The 26,022-nt window shown below is 46.0% G+C and overlaps 1 protein-coding gene across 1 annotated transcript in view; it reads left to right on the forward strand.

The window, feature by feature from the left end:
* Nucleotides 1–3,558: 3,558 nt before the first annotated feature.
* Nucleotides 3,559–26,022, forward strand: part of LOC147603162 (S-adenosyl-L-methionine-dependent methyltransferases superfamily protein) — a 31,542-nt gene continuing 9,078 nt past the window's right edge. The window contains exons 1-7 of the mRNA XM_086797400.1: nucleotides 3,559–3,971; nucleotides 5,090–5,234; nucleotides 5,356–5,446; nucleotides 5,546–5,973; nucleotides 8,564–8,695; nucleotides 8,855–8,922; nucleotides 22,405–22,466. Coding sequence (XP_086653526.1) covers nucleotides 3,658–3,971; nucleotides 5,090–5,234; nucleotides 5,356–5,446; nucleotides 5,546–5,973; nucleotides 8,564–8,695; nucleotides 8,855–8,922; nucleotides 22,405–22,466 — 1,240 coding nt within the window. The 5' untranslated portion in view covers nucleotides 3,559–3,657. The remainder of the gene's footprint in view (nucleotides 3,972–5,089; nucleotides 5,235–5,355; nucleotides 5,447–5,545; nucleotides 5,974–8,563; nucleotides 8,696–8,854; nucleotides 8,923–22,404; nucleotides 22,467–26,022) is intronic.

The raw sequence follows: 26,022 nt of genomic DNA on the forward strand, positions 1-26,022 counted from the left end.
GTGAAGTAGCTCGGACTAGTTCATGGCACGAAATTGTTTGATCCCTTATGCATGTAAATTTTGATACCCTATGGCTTCCTATATGCTCAAACACTCAAGGCCACACATTATGCATTCAAAGGAGGAGAAGAGTACACGTGAAACGAATGAACATGTTTCACTTCATGAAAGGCATAATCCTTTACCTTGTACCCACTTGCTTTTTAGGGATGGGTACCTGTTATGATCCTTCTTCGTGTACTGCCACGTAAACTAGCGGGGTACTTTGGAACCTGTGGGTATTTGTTGTTGCAACCACTTCAATTCAGAGTGAGAGCTTCTGATTTTTCCTTCCATTCAGTTGAGGAGTGCATCCACCAAATCCTGGTGAACCTATTTTGTTTCTTGTGCATATATGAGTGCATGTCTTCTTTACCCTAGTCCATAATTTGGTTTAGATCTTTCTCCTTGGTGGATGACATTGGTGGTGTCACAGTCCCCTATTTACTTGGTTGAAAAACTTTCTTTGTTGGTTCTTCCTTATCACTTGATTTAGCGGGGGATTAGTTTTGTTTGTGCTTATGGGCCTCTTCTATTGTCCTGAAGGTGCATGCAGCATTAGGTCTTGGATTGGTCTTTGGTACCCATACCGCTGCATTCCCGTGATATTGCTAGTAAGTCCTTTCGGACCCACCGGCTTTGAATGCTAAGTTTAGTACGAGCTTGCTTGGAATACTACTTCCTATCCTTGGGGTGATTTCGTGGTCCCTTGCATGTAGCATGCCTTTTTTTGGCTAGATCCCCATGAGGTCTTGTCTGCATCATAGTACCCTTGGGCTTGAAGCTGGGCTTTGGGAATCTAATGTTGATGTATTGGATACTTTTGCTGCTTTGCTTCTGGTTTTCTTATATGGAGATAAGGTTGTGACGTGGACGCTTTCTCTGTTATGGCCTCTGCTTTCTTTGGTACCGTTGATTCCATGTCACATGTGATTTCCTGTTTTCCTTTATTTAATGGACTCCATAATGGCACGGTGATGGTGTCCTTGCCATCATTGAGTTGTGCTACCCATTCTTTCCATTGGATGTGACAATTACTAGCATAAATCCAGGATCCTCCAAGAATCTTCTCTTCTTCCATGGATCCTGCAGGCCGCATGACAAACACCTTTCTGACCAAGGGATTATTTCTAACTAGAAATATTAACATTTAAAAATCCTGTAATTTTTGTAGCTGATAAATGCACACTTTAAACTTGTGCATTAGTGGCCTCAAGGTGAGGTTTATCTAGAGCTACCCATGTTTCCTAGGAGATCAAGTTATGACTTGATCCCATATCAATTACTGCAATGCTCTTAGTTTGACTCTCTTTCGTAGAGACTTTTACACTGAGACGTGCAAGCTCAATGTCTAAGTCATCCTCGTCAAGCAAGGTGAGTGAAGCCATGTTCACATGTAGCATTCTTTCTTCTAAGTCATCCTCGTCACGAAGCAAGGTGAGTGAAGCCATGTTCACATGTTCACATGTAGCATTCTTTCTTGCAGTCTCTATTTTACCTTGGCTTCCCTTGCCTTGGTCTCTTCTTGAGCTTGTCTGATTTTTTCTTTGGCTAGCTCCTTCTTTTGTTTCAGACGATGCTCTTATGGGAGAATTTCTTGGGTCAAAGGTCCATAATACTTTTTGAGTTTGCTCCCATTGATGTATCCTTCCATTTCTACTCCCTCAATGGTTTCAATTCGGGCCGCGACCCTTGAGGGATGATTTTAGACACTCTGAAAGGTCCGAACCCTCTGTATTTGAGTTTCTTTTTCTTGGTGCTTTCAACATCATACATGAGGATGAGGTCCCCTGTTTCCAGTTCCTTGTGTTTCAGGTTATGGTCAAACCAACGTTTTCTTCGTAGTTTCTCGACCATAAGCCCATGTGATGCAATTAGCTTGGTTTCATCAAGTTTTTCCAAATCAACTTATCTCTCGGCTAATGCATTTTAGCCTTTCCTGTACTGCAATTCGCAGGCTTGGAACTAAGAATTCCATAGGTATTACCACATCGATGCCATGAGCTAGATGGAAGGGAGTATATGCCGTCACTACCTTATACAATGTACGACAAGCCCATAGAGTTGTAGTCAGCTTGTGTTCCCAATTCGTGAGACTAGCTTCTAAGGTTTTCATCAAGATAGCACATAAAATCTTGTTGGTGCTCTCTGCTTGACCATTTGCTTGTTTTAATAAGGTCATGATTTATGATGTACTACAAGGAATCCTGTAAGTAAGTGTTCAATCACCTCATTAATAAAATGTGAAACCCGGTCATCGACTAATTCAAGTGGACAACCAAATCTAGAAATGATCTGTTCATATAAGTAGAGTGAGAGATGCAATATGAGTAATTTTATATGATTAACCCTTCCCAATTTTAGAAATTGTCAAACCAGAGTATACCATGTTTAGGGAGAGAAAAATAGAGCACCAAACCAAGGGGGGAAATAGATTTGATGATGCACAAAGATTTAGCAATGAGAGTTGAACCCTTAATGGTTTTTAAATTGTGATTAGTACTTGATTAGTACTAATCACTTTGTTAATAGAAGTAATTTTTTGCTAATAATGAGAGTTGAACCCTTAATGGTTTTTAAATTGTGATTAGTACTTGATTAGTACTAATCACTTTGTTAATAGAAGTAATTTTTTGCTAATAAGCCAGAAAATACCCTTGACTTTGGCTACTCTCCCACCTCTTGTTATCTGGCTACCTTTGAGTACTCCTGGCTACTCTCCCACCTCTTGTTATCTGGCTACCTTTGAGTACTCTTGCTAAGCCCTTGGTGGCCTCTCCACCCTCAACTACTCCCTCTTGAAAGTCTTTGAAATCCCAAGGGATATACCAACCTTGCCATCACTCAATTGGAACCGTCTTCTCACTTTGGCAAATTGGGCACAGAGTCAGTACAAAACCCGCAATGGGGTACTGGACCACATAGCCCAGGGGTACAAAACCTGTTTGTAGGGTGCCAAAAAAAAAAGCAAATGCCACAGTCGTACCAAAATTAGCCGCCATGACCGTACCAAACCAAAGCCATAGTTGTACCATTCTCTATCCAGGTTGCCACGACTATTCCAACGTCAAGCCATGGCCATACCATCACAACACAAGCATGTAACCATAAGCTTAAGAGAGAGAGAGAGAGAGAGAGAGAGAGAGAGAGAGAGAGAGAGAGAGAGCCGATCCTCAATGGCAATGCAATCCATAGGAGATGCAATCACCTCGAGATTCTTATGCTCTACTAGTTGTCTGTCTCTCAAAATGAGCATCATCTTACAACATAGGCTGCCCCTTACGACACTAATTGTGTCAAATCTACTTGTTGTGTTGTAGTCATAGCTTTTGATATTTGATTTACTATGGGACAAAGTGTTTAAGTGTTAGAATTAAAGTTTTTTTCTAACTAGAGAGGAAAAAAGGACTCAAGGTCAACTAATTTTTTATTGAAAAAGTGCATGGGTTAACTAAAATTTCAAAAAATGGAATCTTTAATTCAAGGCTAAGAAAAATTACAACCGATTGAACCTTAAAAATACGTTTGTCTCTCTTAGGACGTTTCGTTTCTGACTCGCGTGTTAACGTCATGTGAAAACTCCTATAACCCGGGTTAGTAGCAACAAGCAGACTGCGGATGCTCGAGCTAGCAGCAACGCCGACGGCGGCGGCACCCTCAGGAGCAGCGGGATTTCGTAGCAGGCTGCAAAGCGTTGCCGTTGTGCAGGCTGTTCGGATGGCGGAGGTTGCAGTCAGGCCAGCCTCTTTGGCCCAGCTTCACCTTGACTACCTCCAAAAAGAAGACGTTTTAAATGACGCACTGCACGACTCCTCTCCGCATTCGAACGCCAGTTTGCTTCCTCTGCCTCAGCCGTTTCTCGACTTCTTGGCAAAGAGCGGCATCGACCCCTCTATCTATTCGGCTGCTCAAAGCCTACCTCGCTATGTCAGGTGCGTATGCCAATCTCATAGCAATTATGAGCAGCATAGAAGATCACCGTCATCACGCTCGCCTGCATGGGAGCTTTCCTAAGAAGAGTTGTTGCTAGGGCAGTTTGTACTGGCCAATTCGCTGGACCAGGCCATCGAAAGCTCTGTAAAATGCCCATCAGAGCCCCATTGCTGGCACCAGCTTCTCGACAAACCTAGCACAGGTGTCCAACCAGGGCAGATGGTGTAGGTGGGTAGCACCTTGATTTAGGTCTCATAGGACCAACTCTTCTTACCAAAGCGGCCATGTAAGCAATGGGTGATGATGATGAGACTTCTATCCTGCCATTGGGGGCCAGATAAAGCTGTTAAAAGTCCCTAGCAAGCAAGTTTCACCCCAAATCTCAGTGTTTGCCAAGCGCCAGCAGGCAGTAGTTTTTTTTATTTTTCTCTTTTTCTCTCCTTCAGAAAACAGACACTGTGCAGGGGAAGAGGGCATACTCCCCTGAGATTGCCTTTTTGTAGTTTTGTTGGACTCTCTTTATGCGCTGTTTTGTCTCATGCATTACTCTTGGAGATGCATGCGAACATTAGGATAGGGCGATGGGCTAATGGCTGAAGAGAGCAAAAGAAGGAATGTGCTTGGATACATGTAGGATGAACTGCTAGAGATGAGCATGTACCACCCAGAGTCCTGTACTATTAGAGTGTGGGGCCAGAAACAGAAAGAGCAAGGCATACGGATGACGTCTAGATGCAAATGGATGAGGACTATCAGAGGAATCACACAAAGTCAGGTAGACTTCAGCAGCTTGTGGGTGGTAAACAGCAGAACAGGCTGCCCCAGTGCTCAAGCGGGGACACGTGCAAATGTTGCTTAATCAGCAGTTAGCAGGTCACCAAGACAACCTGCGTAGAGGGGTCCAACCTGCTCCATAGAAGGGGCAGTCCTTCGGTTTTTAAGGGACATCAAGCGTCATGTCAATCCAACTATGCTTGAGAAAGCCATTTGTTAGGCTCAAAACGATGCTCTATGATGCTCCCTAGCCTAATGATACGCATATTCTATGTTGATACATGTGCTTGATTCGAGTGCTTATTTCGGGGCATATTTGTGATCTTATTTTATATTTTTAAAGGATTAAACCGGGCTTTGAAGACGCAATTCCTAGCATTGAAACCGAGCTTGGTTGTAAGCTATCTCCCCTTCGATGGTTACGAGGTTTTTATAGCTTGCCTCAAGAGGCGCAAATCGCCAGCACCCAAGCATATCAACTTGGAAAGGTGAATTTGACCTATCAATGCATGCCATGTATTATAATTCTTAAAATAGTTTCCAACCACCCACCCCCACTCTCGATGCGAGTGAGTTATTGCAAGTTTTTCTTGTCTTTTTTTTTTCTAGATCTATGGGATGGATGCAGCCTCTGGAGCAGCTGTGCAGGCATTGGGTGTTGTTCAAGGTGATCATGTTCTTGACCTATGTGCTGCCCCAGGTAATCAATGCCTTTTTTTTTTTTGGGTTCCGTATAAACACTCAATTTTTGGTGAGCTCGAAAAGAGGATTGCATGTAAGAAGTTCGTTGCCACTGCAGGCGCTAAACTCTGCATGGTGGCTGATCATCTGAGAGAGTCTGGCACACTGACTGGTGTGGACATTGCGCGTCATCGTTTGGCTGCTTGCCGCACGATGTTGCTCAAGTATGGACTTGGTAAATGTTGCCGACTCTTCGTAGCAGATGGAACTCGTTTCACACTGCTGCCATGTCAGCAAGCGGTAGTTGAGCAAGAAGATGTGCTTACAAATAAAGGGCTGAATGAAACTTTTGGGGAGTGGACTTCTCGAAGGACACGCAAAGAAAAGAAGCGCGATGCTAAAAAGGCAAGATCGAAAATCACAAGTGAAGCACTCGAGCTGCTTTTTTATGGGAATGGTTCGGGTGTGGTTGGGCTGAAAAGGGAGCAGCTCTTTGAAAATTGTTGCATAGATGGGGGAACAGGGTCAGAAGTTGGCTATGACAAGGTATGCGATACACTGAAAATTATGTTTGTCTGTTTGTTGTTGGTATGACTGTGAAGAGAGAAAGAAAGGGTTATTAGTGTCTTTGGAGGGACAAAATGGCTCACAAGACCAATGATGAAATGATGTGTGAGTTGGGGGGGGGGGGGAGTGGAAATGCATAGGGCATGAAACATAGATTGAAATTGTAAAGTATGCCAAGAAGACACTGAGGGACAATGAAGGCATGCTATGCGAAAGCCAATAGGGTCAGAGAGCTGTCTCAGAACGATGTCCAATGATGACATGCGGGGGATCCAAACTCATGGATTGCCATAAGATGGAAACTAATCCTCTGCCTTGCAGGAGTTGTGTGTCTGGGTCTGGGTTGTCAGAACCTTTAAAAACGTGCAAACGGTACAGGTTTCGAAAGTTTCAAAAAAATTGCAAGGTTTCTCAGGTACCGTATGTAAGAAATGATAAGGGTTGTACCATACGTTTCATCTTGTTTGATACGAGTTTTGAACCTACTATGATCTGGGTGTGGCGTGTCACATGGATGGTGGTCTCTTGTGCTCCGCTTTGGGTCTTTAATGTGTTTTGTGTGTCGTCATCCAAGGGCATCTAGCAGCAGCTAGGCATTTGGAGGTCAGGATAGAAACTCCTTGTGGCTGGAATCTCTGTAAGCGCGCTGATCTGGTGAACTTGCATCTCTTCCTTGTCATCTAGTTCTCTAGCTTGGCACTGTCCACTACTCTAAAAGAAAGATGTGAGGAGTGTCTGACATTGGGTGTGTTTTTCTTGCCTCCTATGTCCTCTCTCGAATCTGTCTCCTTGTGCCATGCTCTGAGGACCAAATGCCTGTCTGAATAGGTAGTGAAAGCTGCCTCGAATCTCATAGTATGCTGGGCATGTCACGATTGTGACTTTATCTAACTACTCTTGATTAGCCTTCAATTATTGAAAGGACATCATTGAAGGGTCACACCCTGTCACATGGGTCATCACCAAAGGACACATCTCTTCAAAGGGACATATCTATTGATCAAAGGACACATCTCTACATCCAAAGGACATAACTATTCATTCAAGAGTCACACCCTTTCATTAGGGATGTGCCTCTTCATTTGTACCTATTCTAGCCCTATTTAACAAGGCCTTGTGTCTCAATGCAACACAACACAGCTTTCCACTCTTTGTCTCATGTTTACTCAAGTATTTAAGCATTAAGATCTTTTAATCATGCTTAATTAAGCTAAAAGCTTAACAGTAGTATCAGAGCAAACAAACTCCAACCTATAGGACGCACATAGCCAAACCCTAACCCTAAAAATGAGAAAACTCTAACCCTAAAAATGAGAAAACCCTAACCCTAGAAATCAGGCAATCCTAACCCTAAAGTCAGCCTTAGCAAGGGTTGTATGGAAGAACTAGAGAGAATGCCCTTTCCAATTTTATTGCCTTTGCCATTTTTTCTTATTTCTATTTTTTTTTCCAATTTTGCAGAAAGCCCTTTTCTACAAAAAAAAAAAACGATGGCAAGCTGTAGCCTCACCAAGGGTTCCTGGCCTTGATACACGCCTGATTTGGCTCCCTCTCCATTCCCTTCTAGGCCTCGAATGCTACTCGCATGTCCCTTGAGCCTAAATCGGCTCTTTCTACAGGCGCCACCCTTCGTTGAGAAACAACACAACTCTTTCGGTTTTTTCAACAAAACAAAAAAAAACGTAATGTGTTTAAAACATTAAGGCTTTCAAGTCTTAGCCTTTTACAAAACCCTCCCCACGGGCCACGTAAGCAACCCGCCCCTTGAAACTACACCGACTAGGTGTGAACGTCCTTGGGCACCGTCTCGTGAACAATATGCTCGTCAACACTGAAATGAACTAGCCCCAATACACATAATCACTAAAAGATACATCATTGCTCAAGACAATCTACAAAAGAGAAGCACTGCACAACACACCACCACTAGGGCCGTGAAGGGGCCGACCCCCCTCTCAATATTGGAGTATATTATTGGAGTTTTTTATTTGTGTACAAAGCTCCAAGGGCTTGCTAGCCAGATAATCCATGCAACGCATAATATGAAGACATATTATCCAAACAAGTATTTGCTGGTGAAGAATGTCAAAGCCGGACTTGTCTAATGAGTCAATACAACCAGTCCCAGACTCCTCATTGTAACATGCAACGGAATTATGCGTAGATGAAGGATCCTGTCACACAAAGTCTCACACCGCCTTCTTTATCTTGAGTTTCGCGAGTCTTTAGCAATCCACTTTATCACTTCACAATTTAAGAGAGAGAGAGAGAGAGAGAGAGAGAGAGAGATCTCTACACCTTATTGGGCCCCAAATTACCCACTGAAGGCCCCCCTCCTATTGCTAGGAAGGTTTGCTTTATTATCTTTGAAGAGAATGAATGTAAGACTGACTTTGGACTGTAGATAAGCCAAACACAAGACCTTTGAAAGACCAAGAGTCGAGCTGAACTGTACCTGGTTGTAGAAGCACCAATGATGACCGATCGCAATTCCAATGCACTCTTCCAATGGAATGTAGGAAGACTCTCTCCATCAAGGTGCTTAACTGGATATGCCCATATTTTGCAGGTTTTGGTTGATGCAGAATGCACCCATGATGGGTCTTTGAAGCATATATGCAAATACGAGCAATGGGGTTGGCATACCCTCGAACGACGAGTTTTGGATCATGATCGACTAGTCTCTATCACGAATCTCCAGGTTCACCTCTCCCCATTTTTGTGTTAAAAGACCTTTTAAGGGAATTATAGTTGGTTTTGACTCCAGGTGTTGTTGACAGCTGTTCAAATGGTGTCTTTCCTATGGTTTTAAAGAGGCACTCTTTTTAAATTGTAATTCCTGGTTGTGCTGAGCTTGCAGTTGCAGCTGCTTACAAATGGCTTTAGACTGTTGAAGCCCGGGGGAACACTTGTGTACAGCACATGCAGGTCTCTCTCTTTCCACACAGTAGGTCTATGTTACCGAGTAGTATGCATTGCATTTGTTGAAAATTTGCATCCAGATTGTTTGTGCTTTCTTCTATTTGTGGACTAAGAACAGGTTGTCACATGCATCATTCCAGACGCGGAGGTTGTCATGACTACCTGAGATCATTGGGTCAGATTTTCCAAGATAGTACTCGCACAAGCTCTAGGTAGATTAGGGATGCACATGGGTAGTATAGGTGCATGCCAGTGAAGGGATTCCAGATCCTGGAGCATATATGGCCCACCAAGTGTGTGGGCAGGCGTCAGGGGGCTGCCTGACACTTGGCGCCACCAGCTTTGCATGATTGCAGGGCTGCATGGAGGAGGATGACCAGCTCCAGGCTCCTTTTTCTCCATCATTTTGGTAACCTGCTCCTCCCATGATTGAACAACCAGTTTTTCACCGTCCATGCTTCATCATTAATGCTTGGGACTCCTCCATATCCTGTTGGACCAGCTCATTAGCAGCCCCACTCTATTGTTCGGCTTGTTTCGAGTACCTATGCTGCTGACCACCTTGCTTCATCCTTTCCTTTTACCAAATCACTGCTGGTACCTTCTTGTGGTGGTTGAGTTGTTCCTGATCGTCGATTTGTTTATGGGCTGCTTGAAGTGCCTTCTCTGCTGTCCATACTGAAATAGTACAGTCAGGAGTCCAAAGGGGCTGTTTTTGCTGCTTTCTTGGCTGTCCGAAATTCTTTGTTGCTGATTGGAGATCAAATTAAAAAGGTAAAACATTGTTTAAGATGGATTGGAAGTCAAAGTTAAAGCATTCACAGAAAATCGGGTTGTTCTAGATGTGGGTAGTGAGCCAAGGCAAGGACAAGCCCAAGATACTAAAACTATGGAGTACTGGCTTGCTCACTGGGCAATCCCATGAAGAGCATGACTGATCCCATTACAGCTTCCTACAAAGTTTCATTCTGCAGATCACATTTTTTGAGAGTTACAAAGGACGGTTTTGCTGAAAAGCTCAGATATCTGTACAGACACACGTCCCATGTCATGAGGATTGCCATTGGACAGATGAGAGTGTGTTCGGATTGAGGGAGGGATAGTAAAGGGCATTCCAGGGGAGCAAGTATGCAGGGTATGCACTTTTGGGGGGAGAGAGTCAAAGGAGCAGTACTTGTTTACATGTCCAGGCTATTATGAGATACGAGAGGGATTTCATTGCCTCTTCAGAGAGATATTTGACCCTCTTTCATGGGTGTTGCACCACAGAAATCAGGAGGCTTGGGTATGTACATGATAGAGCTGCAGCGTTATAGAGAGACCTTGATGCGGCTACACTGAGGAAGGTAGGATCAAGAGGATACTACTGACTTCAGCTCGTATCAGACAGACAACTGGCATCTAGCATGGTGACACAAGAGAGAGCAGATAGTTGAGTGGTGATGCACCAAATCTTGACATGACAGTGCCTTTCCACCTGATGGTGCAACCATTCAGCTGATCCGTGGTCTCACGAGAGAGAGGACACAGTCTCTCTCAAGTGAGGCTCTCCTGACCTGAGAGTTCTAGATCCTCTTTTCGCCAGCTTTAGATTAGGGACATACTCCAATGACAGGGAGATGCACCGATCCATGAGGTGGATATTGAGGCTATGTACTCTATTTATAGCGAGGATGGCAGATGATTCTCACTTACGTTCACTTGTACTTGTCAGATCTGTGAGTAAGTGGACTGTGTAGTTAGGGTGTTTTTTCTTTTTCCATGTTCTGACTTTTAGCCTATTCATGGCACTTGTTTTTTTGCAAAAAAAAGACTTCTATTAAGTAAGAAAGTACAGATGCACTGGGTGTCATAAATCTGAATACCCTCAATCTCCTCTGTGCAGCTCGCTTTCCTGACCTGGCAAGCTGTGATCTGCTGCTCAGACTAAAGATTTTCTTTTAGGGTGGTGACCATGACACTGCCATTATGATTGACAGAGGACTGGCATGGCACACTTGTTTTACTACGTAGTTTCATAGACTCTGTGTCTTTCATGTACATTAGTAAAAGCTCTTTCTCTCTCTCACATAGACGAGTTCTAAAAGGAATCCTCATCTATGTCAATGATGATCTTACCCAGCTTGAGGTAAGGGTAAGGAAAATAATAGTGGTCAAGGTTCAAGAAGCAAGAGACAAGGGCAAATATGTTGTTTTTAGAAATGGTCAACTCTGCAGCTGGGGAGGTGAGAGAAACGGGACACACCTAGCCCTGATGCACCACCTTTTATGCATCCAGTGCTGCATGTCACCACAGGTTATGTGGGACCACATATTGATTACACATGGCTGTTTGGAATTGCGATGGCATGATATGATTATATTCATAACTCCGGTAACTATAGAGAGACCTACACAGGTAGAGATGTGATCTTTTACACTTAGTCACACTAGAGTCTAGAGAGGGGACTACTTGTAGTGACTGGATATTGTTGGGCCTTGTCATTTGAGCAACGGACACACATATCCGGTGGAGTTCAACTTTCAGTGGGTATTGCCATGCTCTTTAAATTGTCTCTCTCAGAGTTGTCTGTGGTGAAGTAGGGGGGGAAAGCACAATACTATTATGCATTATGTAGATCTAGAGCACCGGATAGCTTTTATGTTTAATCAAGGTGGTGACCCTATGAGACAATGGATGGCGAAACTGAGGGCAAAGGCTTTTGGGTGGGGGCCACAGGGAGCAAAGGTGGTGACTGGGCCGCGCTTTCTACCAGAAAGTTCAATGGGCTCACCAGGGCCCACGGGCTTCAGTGGCTGGTCACGACGGCTGTTTGGGCAGTAATACACGTAGCTGCAGGGCCATGAGGATCCAGATGGCACCAATCATGCCCAAGGATGCCATGGAAGGGAGTTAACCTTGTAGGTGCAGGTTGTAGCATCACAGTTCGTGCCATCACTCGAGAGGGGAGATAGGGAGTGACTAGCAACATGACCATCAGAGCTCTTGCCATCACTTGAGAGAGGAGTAAGCAAGCAACTGGCGATGCGCACGTAAAGCTTGCGAGGAGGCATATCAGGTTGCTAAACCTACTGAAGTCCCCCCCCCCCCCCCCCCCCCCCAAAAAAAAAAAAAACGTTTATAAAAGGAGATTTTAAGCGTGGTGTTTATGGGGTTTCCGTGTGGGGCACCTCCAGAGGGAGGGAGTGGACCTGCTATGTGGGCGCCCATAAACGGATGTATAGTGGACTAAAGCATTCCATGCAAAAGCAATAAAAAATAATCAAAATACACTTAATCACTTGTAGGAATCTTAATTGTCCCCCTGCCAAGTCCAAAAAACCTCAAAGAAACTCCAAAAACCAAGCCAAACCATCTCTCTCGGGTTGGGAGACGTGAGCTCATAGTCCCATGAAAAAAGACACGAGTCAAAAACGCGAGTCAACAGATGTGAACCTGGAGACGTGAGTTGTGAGTTTGGAGACGTGAGCGGGAGCCCAGCTTGCAGTTGAGGATCCCAGAGAGGGTACTTACAGATCCCAGTCTCGCTGAGGACATTGAGAGGATCTGGCATGATAGTCAGTGCTTTGACCAGGATGCAGCGGGCCAGTGTGCCCAGGGACTCGTCGATCTTAGCTCTTTTCTGCACGCTGCAGCTTTGACATGGCTGGGAGAGATTCGCGAGCTGGAGCATCGGCTGAGACGCAGCCTTGCTTCGCTACAGCGCCTTCAGGAGCAGCAGCTTGCATGTGAGTGGGTGGCGTCCCAGCTGAGCCAGGCACGCCAGGAGGTTCGAGAGGTAGAGGAGCAGAGACATGAGTTTTACTATCGTCGTCAGGCCTCTCAGTGGACGTAGCTTGGTGATAGAGTGACTGGAGAGTTTTTTGAGATCACTGGGCCCCGTCATGCGCGAGCAGGAGTCCGCCAGCTTGGTAGACCGGATGGATCGGTAGCTACTGAGCTCGGGGAGATCAGAGCCATTGCCACTGCATTCTATAGAGACCTGCTTTCAGCGGAGCCAGCCACTGAGGATCGAGATGTTTGCAGACAGACTGTGTGGGCCCATGTGCAGAGGAGGGTCACAGACCGTATGTGTACAGTTCTAGGTGCGCCTCTGTCCGAGATTGAGCTTGCCGAGGCCTTGAGGGTCCTGCCGCGACATAGTTGCCCAGGGGAGGACGGACTGACGCCGGCCTTTTTTATGCGCTATTGGGACCTTTTGGGGCCAGGCCTCCACAGGGGCTTTCAACATGTTCTGGACACTGGGGTGATGCCGCAGAGCTTTTCAGAGGGCTTGATCTATCTTATCCCCAAGGGGGAGGGAGTATCAGATGATATTCGGCATTGGAGGCCTATTACGATTCTCAATACTGTCTACAAGGTCTTAGCAAAGGCCTTGAGTTTGAGGATCCAGCCGTTCTTGGGGGAGTTGATTCATGCTACTCAGACAGGATTTGTCAAGGAGCGCAGTATCCTTGACAACATCTTTACTTTCTGGGGGGCGACGGCCCGAGCTAGATTTCTTGGCGAGGACTTGGTCGTGATGCTTGTCGATTTTGAGAAGGCATACAATAGAGTTGATTGGGGTTTCTTAGAGGGCACTATGCTTCGCCTGGGCTTTGAGCCAGGATGGATCAGAGAGGTGGCGGCTCTGTATTCCACAGCTCGCAGCCAGGTGTTGATTGCGGGAGGACGGGGGCCGAGTTTTGAGCTGACCAGATCAGTCCGTCAGGGGTGTCCCCTCGCCCCTTTTCTTTTTCTCTTCTTTGCGGAGGCTATGAGCATGTATTTGACGGCAGAGGAGGTCGGTTTGAGAGGACTTCAGCTCCCAGTCCGGGGGGAGGACCTGCTTGATGCTGAGTTTGCAGACGACACGGGCTTATTTTTGCATGGCCAAGAGGCCAATCTTCTTCGGGCAGAGCAGTCGCTCCAAGTTTTTAGTGCAGCTTCGGGAGCATTGATCAATTGGCGCAAGACAGTGGCCTTTTGGATCAGTAGTGCTCCCACTCCGGCATGGAGCCCGGACCCCGGTTTTAGATGGATTCCTCCAGGCACAGCAGTGCGGTATTTGGGATGCCAGATTGGCCTAGATTCGTCACCTGAGCAGCAGATTGCCCTGCTTCTTTTGAGCATTCGGAAGAAGCTTTTGTATTGGAGTACAGCTCGACTATCCTTGGCTGGGAGGGTGGTGGTGGCAAATCAGGTGCTGTTAGCGACCATGTGGTACATTACGTCTTGCTGGATCTTCTCGAGCTCTTGCATCAGCCAGGTACAGAGGCTGATCAGGAACTTTCTGTGGTCTGGGCGGGACGGTCAGCCAGCTCGGGCAAAGGTTGCATGGGCAGTTATTACACTTCCGCTGGCTCAGGGAGGGTTGGGGATTATAGATCCAGTTGATCAGAGTAGAGCTTTATTGGGGAAGCTGATCGTTCGGGGGTTGCTTCTAGGCGCTGAGCCTTGGAAAGAGCTCCTCTTGTAGCGGCTGCAGGCTCGGGCGCCCCCAGCAGGGGGCACTTGGGCACCAGAGATTCGCTGGATCTTTATAGAGATGAGGAGGACAGGCCTCAGTAGAGGATGGGCGGACAGATTTGCTTTGAGTATCCTGAGAGCTTGGGAGCTGCTGAGACCGGGGCTCTCTCAGCGACCTCCTTGTTGTGTTGAGGAGTGGGCCAGACAGCTGCTCATCTGGAGCCCAGCGGTTCGCACAGAGCAGGGTCATATGCTGGGTTCTCGGCCTCGGCTAGCCTGGGGGCGGCCTTTAGCTGCAGGCCCAGCTCGTAGTTTTGGAGACTGGCAGGCCTTCTGTAGTCTACCAGAGGAGATCCAGGTGGAGAGGCTGAGTCACTTCAGAGGGGGGTTTACACAGTTGGAGATCCTGATTGCTGTCAGAGCTTGCACTGAGGATGGCAGTTGCCTCTACTATGAGATTCAGGATGAGGGCAGACTCCAGAGAGTGGAGATGGAGTCGCCTTTGGTTGCAAAGTGCACCTTTCAGAGGATTCGGGTAGTGGCCCCGCCGCTTCTCGGAAGTGGCATATTGACCCCGACCCTGCTGATGTGCTCCCGGATTGGCGCATATGGGCATATGCAGCGCGCCCCTTGGCCCGGCTACAGTGGGACCCCGGGGAGTACAAGTGGCATGATCCTTATGCATCCCTTGAGGCCACAGAGATCACCTTTTTCCAGTATATGTTCGGCTGGGGCGGCATATTTTGACGGCGAGGAGGACGGTCTCTCCAGCGACAGCGGGGCATTGGCGACTACAGGGACTCTCACAGGAGTTCCTAGAGGATTTTTGGGCTTGGCTCTGGGCTAGTCGACAGGCCCGCAAGATCTCGACTTTCCAGTGGTTGGTCGCCCACAGGGGCTCAGCAGTTGCCACTTGGCTTGTTTACAGCGGTCTTCCGGCGGCCTGCGTCCGATGCGGCCACCCTATGGAGACACAGAGACATTGCCTTTGGGATTGCCCTCAGGCGCAGTAGATTTGGCTGCGCATGCTGCGTATTCTGGCCCCCCTCTCTCCAGAGGGTATGTTTACGTGGGGTGGCGCTGCTTGGTCGACTTCGTCAGGGCTTGCTATGGGCTATGAGATGGAGCAGGGCAGTCAGGCCATCAGATTTATTAGGGGCCAGTCTCACCTGGTTCCGGCACCGGATTTCTCGTCCGCGAGCTGGACACAGGAGAGGGATTTACGATGGGAGCTCCTCAGCAGCCTCACCATCTGGTTCACCTGGAGGGCCCAGTGCTTTACGGCCTTTGAGGGGAGATTGGAGCCACCAGGCAGAGACTGAACGGGGGATTTGGCAGGAGTTGATCCACACCCTGCGAGGACAGTACGATCGCATCCGGGGAGACTCGGATGAGGCGATCTTACGGCGCCAGGCCTTTCACACCACTTGGCGCTGTGGCCCTTTCTACACCTTACACACGGGATCCCCCCGTTGGCACTACAGGCCACCTGTTTGGCTCTTCCCCCCCCCCTATTGTATGATTTAACCTCTCAGTTCTTTGTACTGATGCTTGTATTTTGCAGCACCTAGGGAGAGTCTCCCGGGCTGCCATGCTGTATTCACTGCACTGTCTCTCTTATGAGCAGGAGAGATCTTTTGGAGCCCTACGGGCGTTTTTATATAACTAATGAAAGAATCTTTTCTCGGAAAAAAAAAATACTATGACATGTTGATCACCTAGATGACCATAACAGCTTAACTATGCCGAGGCATCCTCCCCAGAGTTCTCGTCTAGTTTATCTTCCAACTCTCTAATGATGATTATCACCATTTGGCCACCTAAATAGTTCTCTCTAGTTTCTCGCGCCTGTTTATGGCCAGTGTGTGGATCCAAGTGTCCGGGATCCCAATTTCTTGCGCTTGTTTATGGCCACTTTGTGGATCCAAGTGTCTAGTATCCGAATTTCTCACGCTTGTTTATGGTCACTTTGTTGATTCGGGTGTCCGGAATCCCAGTTTTTCGCACTTGTTTATGGCCAGTGTGTGGATCTGAGTGCCGAAAATCCTAGTTTTGCACTTTTCGATTGACCAAGTTTGTGCTCAGAAATACCAATTTTGTACTTGTTCCATATATCCAGGAGATTTGCTCATAACAAAGTGTACATGCACACATGTTTGCATGCTTGAAAGTGTTTTTGCGTGAACTGTTTTCTTGTGTTTGCCTACTATGAATGTTCAATTCATGGGCATGGGATGCCTACCCGTGAACCGTGTGATTGCCTTGTATTCTGACGTGTTTTGTGGCCTATAAATCGGTGGTAAGTGCATTCAAAAACCCTTGTGTTAGTTATTAAAGTGCTTTGTAATGTTTATAACCTTTGCAGGTTCACATTCATTTAAAATGGGTGGACATTTTTTATAAAGTGCCGGGGTCCAACTTGGTGGGCATGCCTTAAGCATTTGGAAACATTATCTTCTTGGGGCTGATTTTATGGTGAAGAGAGATACTTTCTCACGCAAACCAAACTCTCTAAGAAGCATATGAGGATAGCAAACTTCCGCTCTATGTTTCATTTTCAGATTGTGCACACTCCAGGAAAGAAGAATGCTGTGGCAGATGCATTGTCCAAGAGACCATATGTGGCCACAATTTCGTTGCTTCACATGGGGACCTCTTTGCCATGCGGGATTTGTATCATTCCAATGCATATTTTGCAAGTTTATGGATTGATTTGATGGTTGGTCATGCACATGCCTCATATGTGATCAAAGATAGCTATCTCATGAAGGACAACTACATGTTTGTAGTGTCTAACATGAGGCAAAAGGTTATGGAAGAGTGCCATGCTTCTCCTTATGCAGGTCATATAGGTATATTGTCAACTATGTGCATGATTGAGCGCTATTTCTTTTGGCCAGGTATGCGCAAGGACATCGAAGCATATGTACGTGTTACATGTGGAAGCCATGAGGGTCTTCTTTCAGCCCTATACACCATCTGGGAACAGCCTGATGCAAAACGCAAGCAGAAGAGAGAGAGAGAGAGATAGCTGAGTTTCAGTATATTCATATGGCACAAAAGGTACATTAGTCTTGGCAGCCCTAGGTAATAAAATACCTAATCTATGCCTAAGTCTAGACCCAATCTTGGCTGGACTGAATGGTTCATAACAATGAGAACTGGTGTCTTTTATAGGCTTGGGAGGGAACCTATGGACTGGCCGACTGCTGGTCGGCCAGGTCCAGAACAATATTCCAACAATAAGCTGCAACCGAGGTCTTCCCTCCTTCAAGCGTTGCTAAACTTGATGACGGGATTCCAATCTGTATTCTTGGATGACTGTCATCATCCCATTCTCTATTCCCGGAGTCTCTCTGTCATCCTTCCTACTTTGGCAACCTTTTCACTGAACACCCGGCCCGGTCTCCAAATCCACTCTTAACTCTGATGAAGTTCTATGCATCTGTTCCATCCAGTCCCCATTCCATTCTTGCCCTGTCCCTGAACACTGTCTCTGGTCTTCTTTCCTGAGAAATGAGTCTGACACTCTCACTCCATCCCTTGAAGGATAATCCTCCCTTGGAACCGTTGCCTGAGAGCCTTTCTTGGTGTGCCCCAAGTGGCTCCCGACCCACAGGACTACCATTCCCTTGGGCTTTATGGAACACCACCAACCAAACCTCTTGACAGGGAATTCTTACTTGTCTTGTGTTCCTTGCCTTGGGCCTCGTACTTGTGCACTTTCCTGTGCCTTGGACCTTTGCACCTTCATCTGGGACTGAATCAGTGTTTAGCCTTGCTAAGCCTAATGCTCTGATACCAATGTTACAAGTGGAAGCTCTAAGAGTCTTTTTTCAGCCCTAAACACCATGTGGGAACAGCTTGATGCAAAACCCAAGCAGAAGAGAGAGAGAGAGAGAGATAGCTGAGTTTCAGTATATTCATATGATACAAAAAGTTACATCAGTCTTGGCAGCCCTAGGCTTGCCTAAAAAGGCAATAAAATTCCTAATCTATGCCTAAGTCCAGACCCAGTCCTGGCTGGACTGAATGGTTCATAACAATGAGCATTGGTGCCTTTTATAGGCTTGGGAGAGAACCTATGGACTGGCCGACTGCTGGTCGGCCAAGTCCAGGACAATATTCCAACAATAAGCTGTAGCCAACAGGTCTTCCCTTCGTCAAGCGGTGGCCGATAGCTCACCATGTCCACCATCAATTAAATGATTGTGCTGAAGCAGTAACCTATGCTCCAAAGTTTGGTTCTGATATGTTTTTATCATGTTGCCTCTTCAGGATTTAGCTTGGGATTAGCTAGTGCATGTCTTGCACATGATAGTACGTGCATGTGTTTTGTATTAAAAGGTAAAATTTGATAGGCAAAAGGCCCTTGGATTACTTCAGCCTTTTATTCCCTCGCAGCCATGGGAAGTCATTGCTACGGATCTAGGTTGCATGAAATGTTTCTGTTAGGGAAACGTCATAGGACATGAAATGCAAGGAAACGGCAAACCTATGTGAATGGAAATGGTGAGGGTAGGTTGAGTTTCAAAGCCAATATATAGTGCAAAACATAAACGAAACATTAAAACCACATTTAAAAGAAAGACTTGCTTCGAGTTTCTCATGAATCAAACATTGAGAGACAAATACATGAGTGATAAATACATAGGTCAAATATCAATGACATGATACAGTTACATAGATTCCACAATTTCATCATCAAGTAGATCCTCAATACATGCTTTTAAAGCATCCTCCTCCAATACATCCCCCTGTTGGCATGGCCTTGAGACATAGGAAGCCTCTTTCCTAGATATTAACTTGAGGTTGCTATGCACATACACCAGGTCCTCAGTTTTCTTATGACCTAGTCGATTGCGATTAACCGAATGAATAAACCCGTAAGTAGACCAATTGTGCTCACAAGCTGGGGCACTGGACACCTACGACAACACCCGAATGGCCATTCTTTGCGCCGTGAAGCAAAAAATGAAGCTGAGTTCCCTCCCCCCAATCTCTACCACGTGGCCAATTTTGGCCATTTTTTAAAGGTAAGGTAGGTTTTTTTTAAAGGGGGGACAGACCTTTGAAAAAAACGCCGTTTTCCTCATGTTACATGCAGTGGAAGTATTCGTAATTAAGGATCCTGTCACAATAATTCTCACACCGCCTTCTGTATCCCCTGAGTTTTGCGAGTTTAGCAATCTACTTTTATGACTTCAAACTTTAAGAGAGAGAGAGAGAGAGAGAGAGAGAGAGAGAGAGAGAGAGAAACTGTACACCGTATGGGGTCCCGAATTACCCACTGAAGGGTCGTCTATCCTGTTACCGGAATAGTATTTGTTTTATTACTTTGAAGAGACTGGCTGTGGACTGACGATAAGCCAAACGCAAGATCTATGAGGACCAAGAGTCGAGCTGAACTGTACACGGCTGTAGAAGCACCAATGATGGCCAAATCTCGAGCCTATGCACTCTTCCCAATGGAATGAGGGAAGGCTGCAAATTTGAGGCTGAGGTATGGGCTGTTTGGGACTATTCTAGGCTATGTATGAATGCTGAAAATGAATGTGAATGCTGAGTTTTACCTTCACCAAAGTGCTGTAGCAAAACAATGAAGATAGGTATGCTGAAAACTGTATGTATGCTGAAAACGCAAGGTGTCTTGAAGGGCTGAATGCTGTAGATGCTGTGTTTTGATGAATGAAGGCTGAATGCTTATGCGTTGATGCTCCTACGTGCTGATGGATGAAACACTGAGGGCTGATATGCTGAATGCTCCAATCGCTTATGCTTCTTGGGTTGAAGGCTCCAAGCGTTGAGGTCTTGTTGGCTGAATATGATATAAATGAATGAATGATGCAAAGCTCAACTATTTATATGCTCTCTTGATGCTGGTCGGTTGGCTACAGAGCTGGCCGACTGCATCATGTCTTGGATAAATGGATAAATAAGGTAAAAATACCAATTAAATGCTATAAATTATGGAAAAAATATTGGAATAATATTGAGTAATATTCTGATGCTTTTGCAATGGTCTATGTGGCCGACATGCATATGGGATGAATGCTATGCATAAATGCACACATGTCCTGATGCAAACTCTAAGGCTTGTATTGACTCTACATGCATGAATGCATCTCTTCAAGTGGGTTAAGGGACTTGGATTGATTGACTGGCTGTCTAAGGCTGAGGAATGGCCTATGTAGCTCGTGCCTGACTTATCGTGCAGCACTGAGGATTACAATGGGGTCACGGCGTACATCAAATATCATCCTAAAGGATACTAATAATGTACAATGTTGCATTGATGATGATTAGCCATCTTGTCACCATGCACTACAGTGCAGAGTGCATGTGACACCTCACGTTTCCAAGGTGGGAAATGTGTGCACCAGCCAAGAAACGGGGAAACGGCGTTTCCCCGCCTCCAGCCCATGTTTCCTACAACCAAGCTACAGATTTCATAATGGATTTGCGAAAGACCCAGTAGGGTAATGATGCTGTTTGAACGATTGTGGACAAGTTTAGCAAGCAAGCATATTTCTTGCCTATCAAGAAGACTATCAAACTTGAGCATATGGTGAATGTCTTTCATGCACAAGTGTTCAAGCATCATGGCATGCCGAAGTCTGTTGTGGGGGATAGAGATCCCAGGACCACAAGCCTATTTGGAGGGCTCTCTTTGACAACATGGGTAGAAGGCAGATGGACACCAAAGAAGGTGATTGGGTATTGCTGAAATTTGAGAAAGTAAGACTTTGAAAGAGGCCAAGCGACGAGGGAGCATGTCCTATGTGTGTGGTTGACTAACTGGGTGCTTGTGTGAACTGCCAAAGGATCACAATGAGCTCCTTTTGTCTTTGATTCTCCTCAGCAGTTAACTATGTTACATGCAGTGCGGTAGATGTTTGGTTAAGGCATGCTAATGCTTGACCAGCCCCATGATTGCTGTGTGACCTGCACACCTGATCCGCCTGGCTGCCTGTCCACACTATTTTGACCTGCTTGGATCTGTCCACCTTTGTCTGGGATTGGGACCTTGTTGCCTGATAACGTATGATTGGGCTGTTAAATGTCATGTGGGTCCTATGACTCATTCACACCTGTGTCCGGCACCCGGCTCTTCGCCTAATAAGCTTCCTGGACACTTACACAAATTACAATCCAAATCCGTGTACAGGACAATGCACTTGCTGTTTGTAATTCTGATGGCAATTGGCAGCTAGTCTCTGGACTAGGACTCACAAAAAGTGCTTAGTGCTCATCACTAAAACCAAAAGGTTACCGTGGACCTCTGTACAAGTATGGACATGTGGCACTCTGTGACACTTGTGAACATCTGAAAAGGTCTAGCATTTAAACTATAAACCTTCCTTATCCAGACCACAAGCATATCTAGACCATGAGCATATGTAGCATTTGTATGTACACCATTATCACGGACACAGCATAATCATGACCCAAAGCATTTGCATACCATATGTGTTGTATGTATGAGTAGACACATGACATTTTTGGCTTTTGACAAATCCTATTGAATGGCATCTACTACTAGACAAGTTTTTGACGTGACTAAAAGTAATTCGAAGTTATCTCCAATATGATTAACCCAAAAAGCTCATCAAGAAAGAGGGCAGTTTCAGCTACCCCTTTCAACTTGGAAAACCTCAGCATCTTGAGTATCCTATTACATTCCACTAAAAAGAACTTAGTTGACATGCATCAGTGAGGATTGCTCTAATCTGAATCATTAAACATGGGACCCCAAATACCGTGGAATTACGGAGCAATGATACCAGCCATGTGATAATTCCTTACAGTTTGTCACCTCTGTGATTTTCTAATATTTACTGCTCGTGTTCTTGAATTGTTTGTACATTATGCGCGCTTCACCCTCTTTTCATGAGATTTCTTATTGCATAACTTGATGAATTTCCAGTGACTACAGACACTTCTAGATGCATTTGAGGACTTTGAAAGCAATTTGCAATGGTGCTTATTTTGACACAATGTGGAGAGTCTTTTCTAACAATTCTATGTCGTCCTTGCAGCTTCACGACTGCTCAAAATGAGGAAGTAGTGGAAAAGTTCTTGGCTCATCACTCACCTGCAGGTAAATGCCTTATTTTGTCACTCAATTTGCAAGGGTTCGTGCACGCATGCACATACTTTCATGAACCAATCCCCACAAATCAACTTTTTTTGTGTTGCTTGTACATGAACTAAGGAATCCCAAATGTGGGAGCCCTACTGCTTGACCCCCTCTGGAAGCTGAGGGAAGGAAAACAAAGTGCCAAAAGACTAGGCCAGGCCTGCTTTTTATGAAATGTGAAAGGGTTCCTTAGAGGCAGTGGAAAACTTGACGAGCAAACGAGCTTTTCTATGACAATGTAGAGAGGGTATCAATGGAAGTAAGAAGGCTGGAAGGGTCCAATTGTACAATGTGTCAAGGTGGTAAGAGACATGGTAGTGATGGTATGATATATGGCTGTTTGAGGGGGAGGCAGTAGTAGGTTGATAAAGTAAAAAAACATGTGAGAATGGTCAGTTTTTGGCATGAGAGGAACCTGGTAATTGTGGGATAAAAGCAAGGGACAGCGATGACATAATGAACCACGCTTTTTCCACCTCCATATGTGTGATTGGCTGGACTTTGAGGATGCTGCTGATTTCTTCATTCTGTTGAATGTCAGAAGGCTATGCGCTGTCTCCAACTTTAGCAGACATCTTCCATATTTGCTGACTGTAAAATTCTTCATCCTCTTAGTAAAGCTTTTGGCAGTATTCATGCAACCCCACGGAATTCTTTGCATCTCCACATGCATCTCTGGCATGCTTGCGTTGAAATCCCTTAATAACTCCTTGTTAAGAACACTCCTCTATGTCTTTAAACGAAGTATAGTATCGAGATGCTCTTTGTTGAGAAAACTTCTGTATGCAGTTGAAAAAAGTATAGTATGGAGACCCTCAATCATTTCACCAAGTATGGGTCTTGTGTATGTGTGTGTGCATGCGTGTTTGTGTGGATAGAGAGAGAGAAAGAAAGAAAGAAAGCTGTATTAACGTCTACTAGAGGCCGAACTCGACCTATGGGACAAATCAATGTACAACTGTCAATGTCTTCTGGATGTCCAGAAAAAAAAAGGACAAAACGAACATGAAATAAACTATGAAAGTATTGAGCTAGTGGGGGGGTGTGATGGATGGAGCACTACTGCTAGAGGCTCAGTATGCAACCTATATGCACAGGGTATACAAGAATGCAATGCAGATTTGTCTAGCTCCAACCAGTACCATAATGGGGGTGTAATATGTGATACATAGGCGATGGCAAGGCAAAAATACCTTGGAGCATGATCTCTGGGTGTGAGTGTAAGTGAGCTAGCCGCTCTTGGATATGGTGTTGATGTCGAGCCCGTATCTCTGTGATCTCCCTTTGATGTAGTCTGGGAGTCTGGTAGCCTGGTGCTCTCGGTCTCCGTCTGGCTCGGAGGTCCGCAGTACGCCGAAGTGTAACCCCCTCCTGTGTCAGGGTAGGCACTGGGATATAGATCTCTGGAAGAAATCAGTGAGCTGGAGCTGTCGCCCACCTCTCCCTGTGGTATGAGTCCGTAGCAGTGTCTCTCTGTGGTGCTATGTCTCTAGCAAGAACTGGCCAAATCTGCGCTGGTCTCTGCGGACTCCATGATCTGGTGGAGTGAGGGATGTCCACTGAAGATGGTGGTGTATCTCTCTCTAATAACACTAAATGCTCTGCATCTGCATACATATCCTCACTCTCAACCGCCTCCTGGCATACTCTTGCATATCCTCTTTGCTCTGGGGATCCGTGCTGCCCTACTTGCCTCAATCTCAAGCTGGTGTGATGACACTCTGAGCTGGCCAATCACCACGCGGGCACTGTGAGGCATGTACACATCCATGTATCCAAGTCTCTGTATGAATCCATCCGCTGAAATACGCATAAACTGATCTCTGTAGTATAGCATCTTCGGCGGTAGAGGCTGACTGGTGGTAATCCAAGTCTCTTGAGTGTAAATCCTGCCGAAGGACTCTGTTCCTCTCACTGAGAGAGCTGGATGTGCGGTGCATGTATATCATACTGGAAAGGTGGCAGGTGATCTATGTCAAGACCATGCTGAGTGAGCCACTGTATCATATCTCCACTCTTTGCGAGCTGCCTGGACGCCTCAAAAGCTCTATGTGAGAGTCGATCTGATGGCATATCTTTGATCCTCTGTATGAAGCAGATCGTTTGGAAGAGGGCCTCTACTAGCATGGGAGGTGCAGCAAACTCTGTTCGGACAGTGTCATGTGGGACGGAGGGTTTGCTACGGATCATCCGTGAGAGCATGAGAATCTGAGGCCTCTCTATCTGAGACCATGTGGAGGTGGCGAGCCCAGGTGCCCATATTGCTGCAGCATACATCAAAGCAGGGGTGACTAGTGTGTCAAACAACCACCCCTTCGTGCGGGGCTCCTGGAAGTGTGCTTGGTGACACTGTCTCTCTTACATGGCCAGAGCTGCATACCCTCGTGTGAGTCTATCCCTGGCTGCCTGTGCCATAGTAAATCTTCATGGCGGAGTGGTAAATGTAATCCCCAGGTACACATATGAGTCTACCACCTCTACCTGTCCTACTAGTGTGAAGATGGCCTGTCGTCGAACCGACCCTGAGGTGTGGAAAATCATGGCCTTGGTTTTCCCAAGGTTCACTGTAAGCCCCCTGTGTGTGCAGAAGTCATCGAGTGCATGGAGATGGTGCTGTAGTCCCATCCGCGACTCAGAGACCAGAATAATATCATCTGCATATAGCATAATGTGGACTGTGGTACTTGAGATGTCTACCAAGTCCCCACCACCGTGACCAATGAAGTCAGCCACCTCATCGACGTATAGCCCAAATAGTGTAGGAGAGAGTGGGCATCCTTGCTTCACACCTGTAACGCGCGGAAGCTCTGGGTAGTCTTCTTTCAGCCCTAAACACTCTTGAAGACCTTCTGATGCGAAAACGCACCATGATGCAAAAACGCAGGTAGAGAGAGAGTAGAGAGAGAGAGTGAGAAGTGCTGGAATTTTCAGTATATACTATGTACAAAAAAGGTACAAATCTGTACAGCCATGGGCTGCCTTCATAAAAAGGTTCAAATCCCTAGAATCTGTCCCCTATGGGACCTCCTATTGACTCACACCCCTAGTGGGTGGAATGAATAAAACAAGGAGCACTTGGTGGCTTTTATAGGGTCTTGGACAAGGTGGGAGCTGGCCGACTGCTGGTCGGCCAGTTCTAAAAGCATTAAATGCTTATTAAATCAGCCGACTGGTCCTGACTTTGGCGCCTGCTTGCTGCCCTTATCTGCTGGCTCAGCCGACCACTCCAGTATGCTGCCGACAGCTCTTTGACCATGCTGATGTCAGCCCACAGCATCCCTTTGGTTCTTTCTCCAAGCCTTGCTTCAGTCTGCACTGCAGAGGTGCTCTGAGTTCTGTGCTCCATCATCCTGACTTTATCTGGTTCCTAGTCTTTATCTGCTTGCCTCTTCTGGATCTAGCCCTGGAAATGTCCATGGCATCTGTGATGCACATGACATCCCCCTCTGCTAAACTTGATGACGGGAATCCAACCTGCTCTTGGATGACTGTCATCATCCCAATCCTGTTCCGAAGT

The sequence above is a fragment of the Cibotium barometz genome, chromosome 65, assembly GCF_041138505.1.
Source record: "Cibotium barometz isolate CiBa-2024 chromosome 65, ASM4113850v1, whole genome shotgun sequence".
Classification (NCBI taxonomy): domain Eukaryota; kingdom Viridiplantae; phylum Streptophyta; class Polypodiopsida; order Cyatheales; family Cibotiaceae; genus Cibotium; species Cibotium barometz.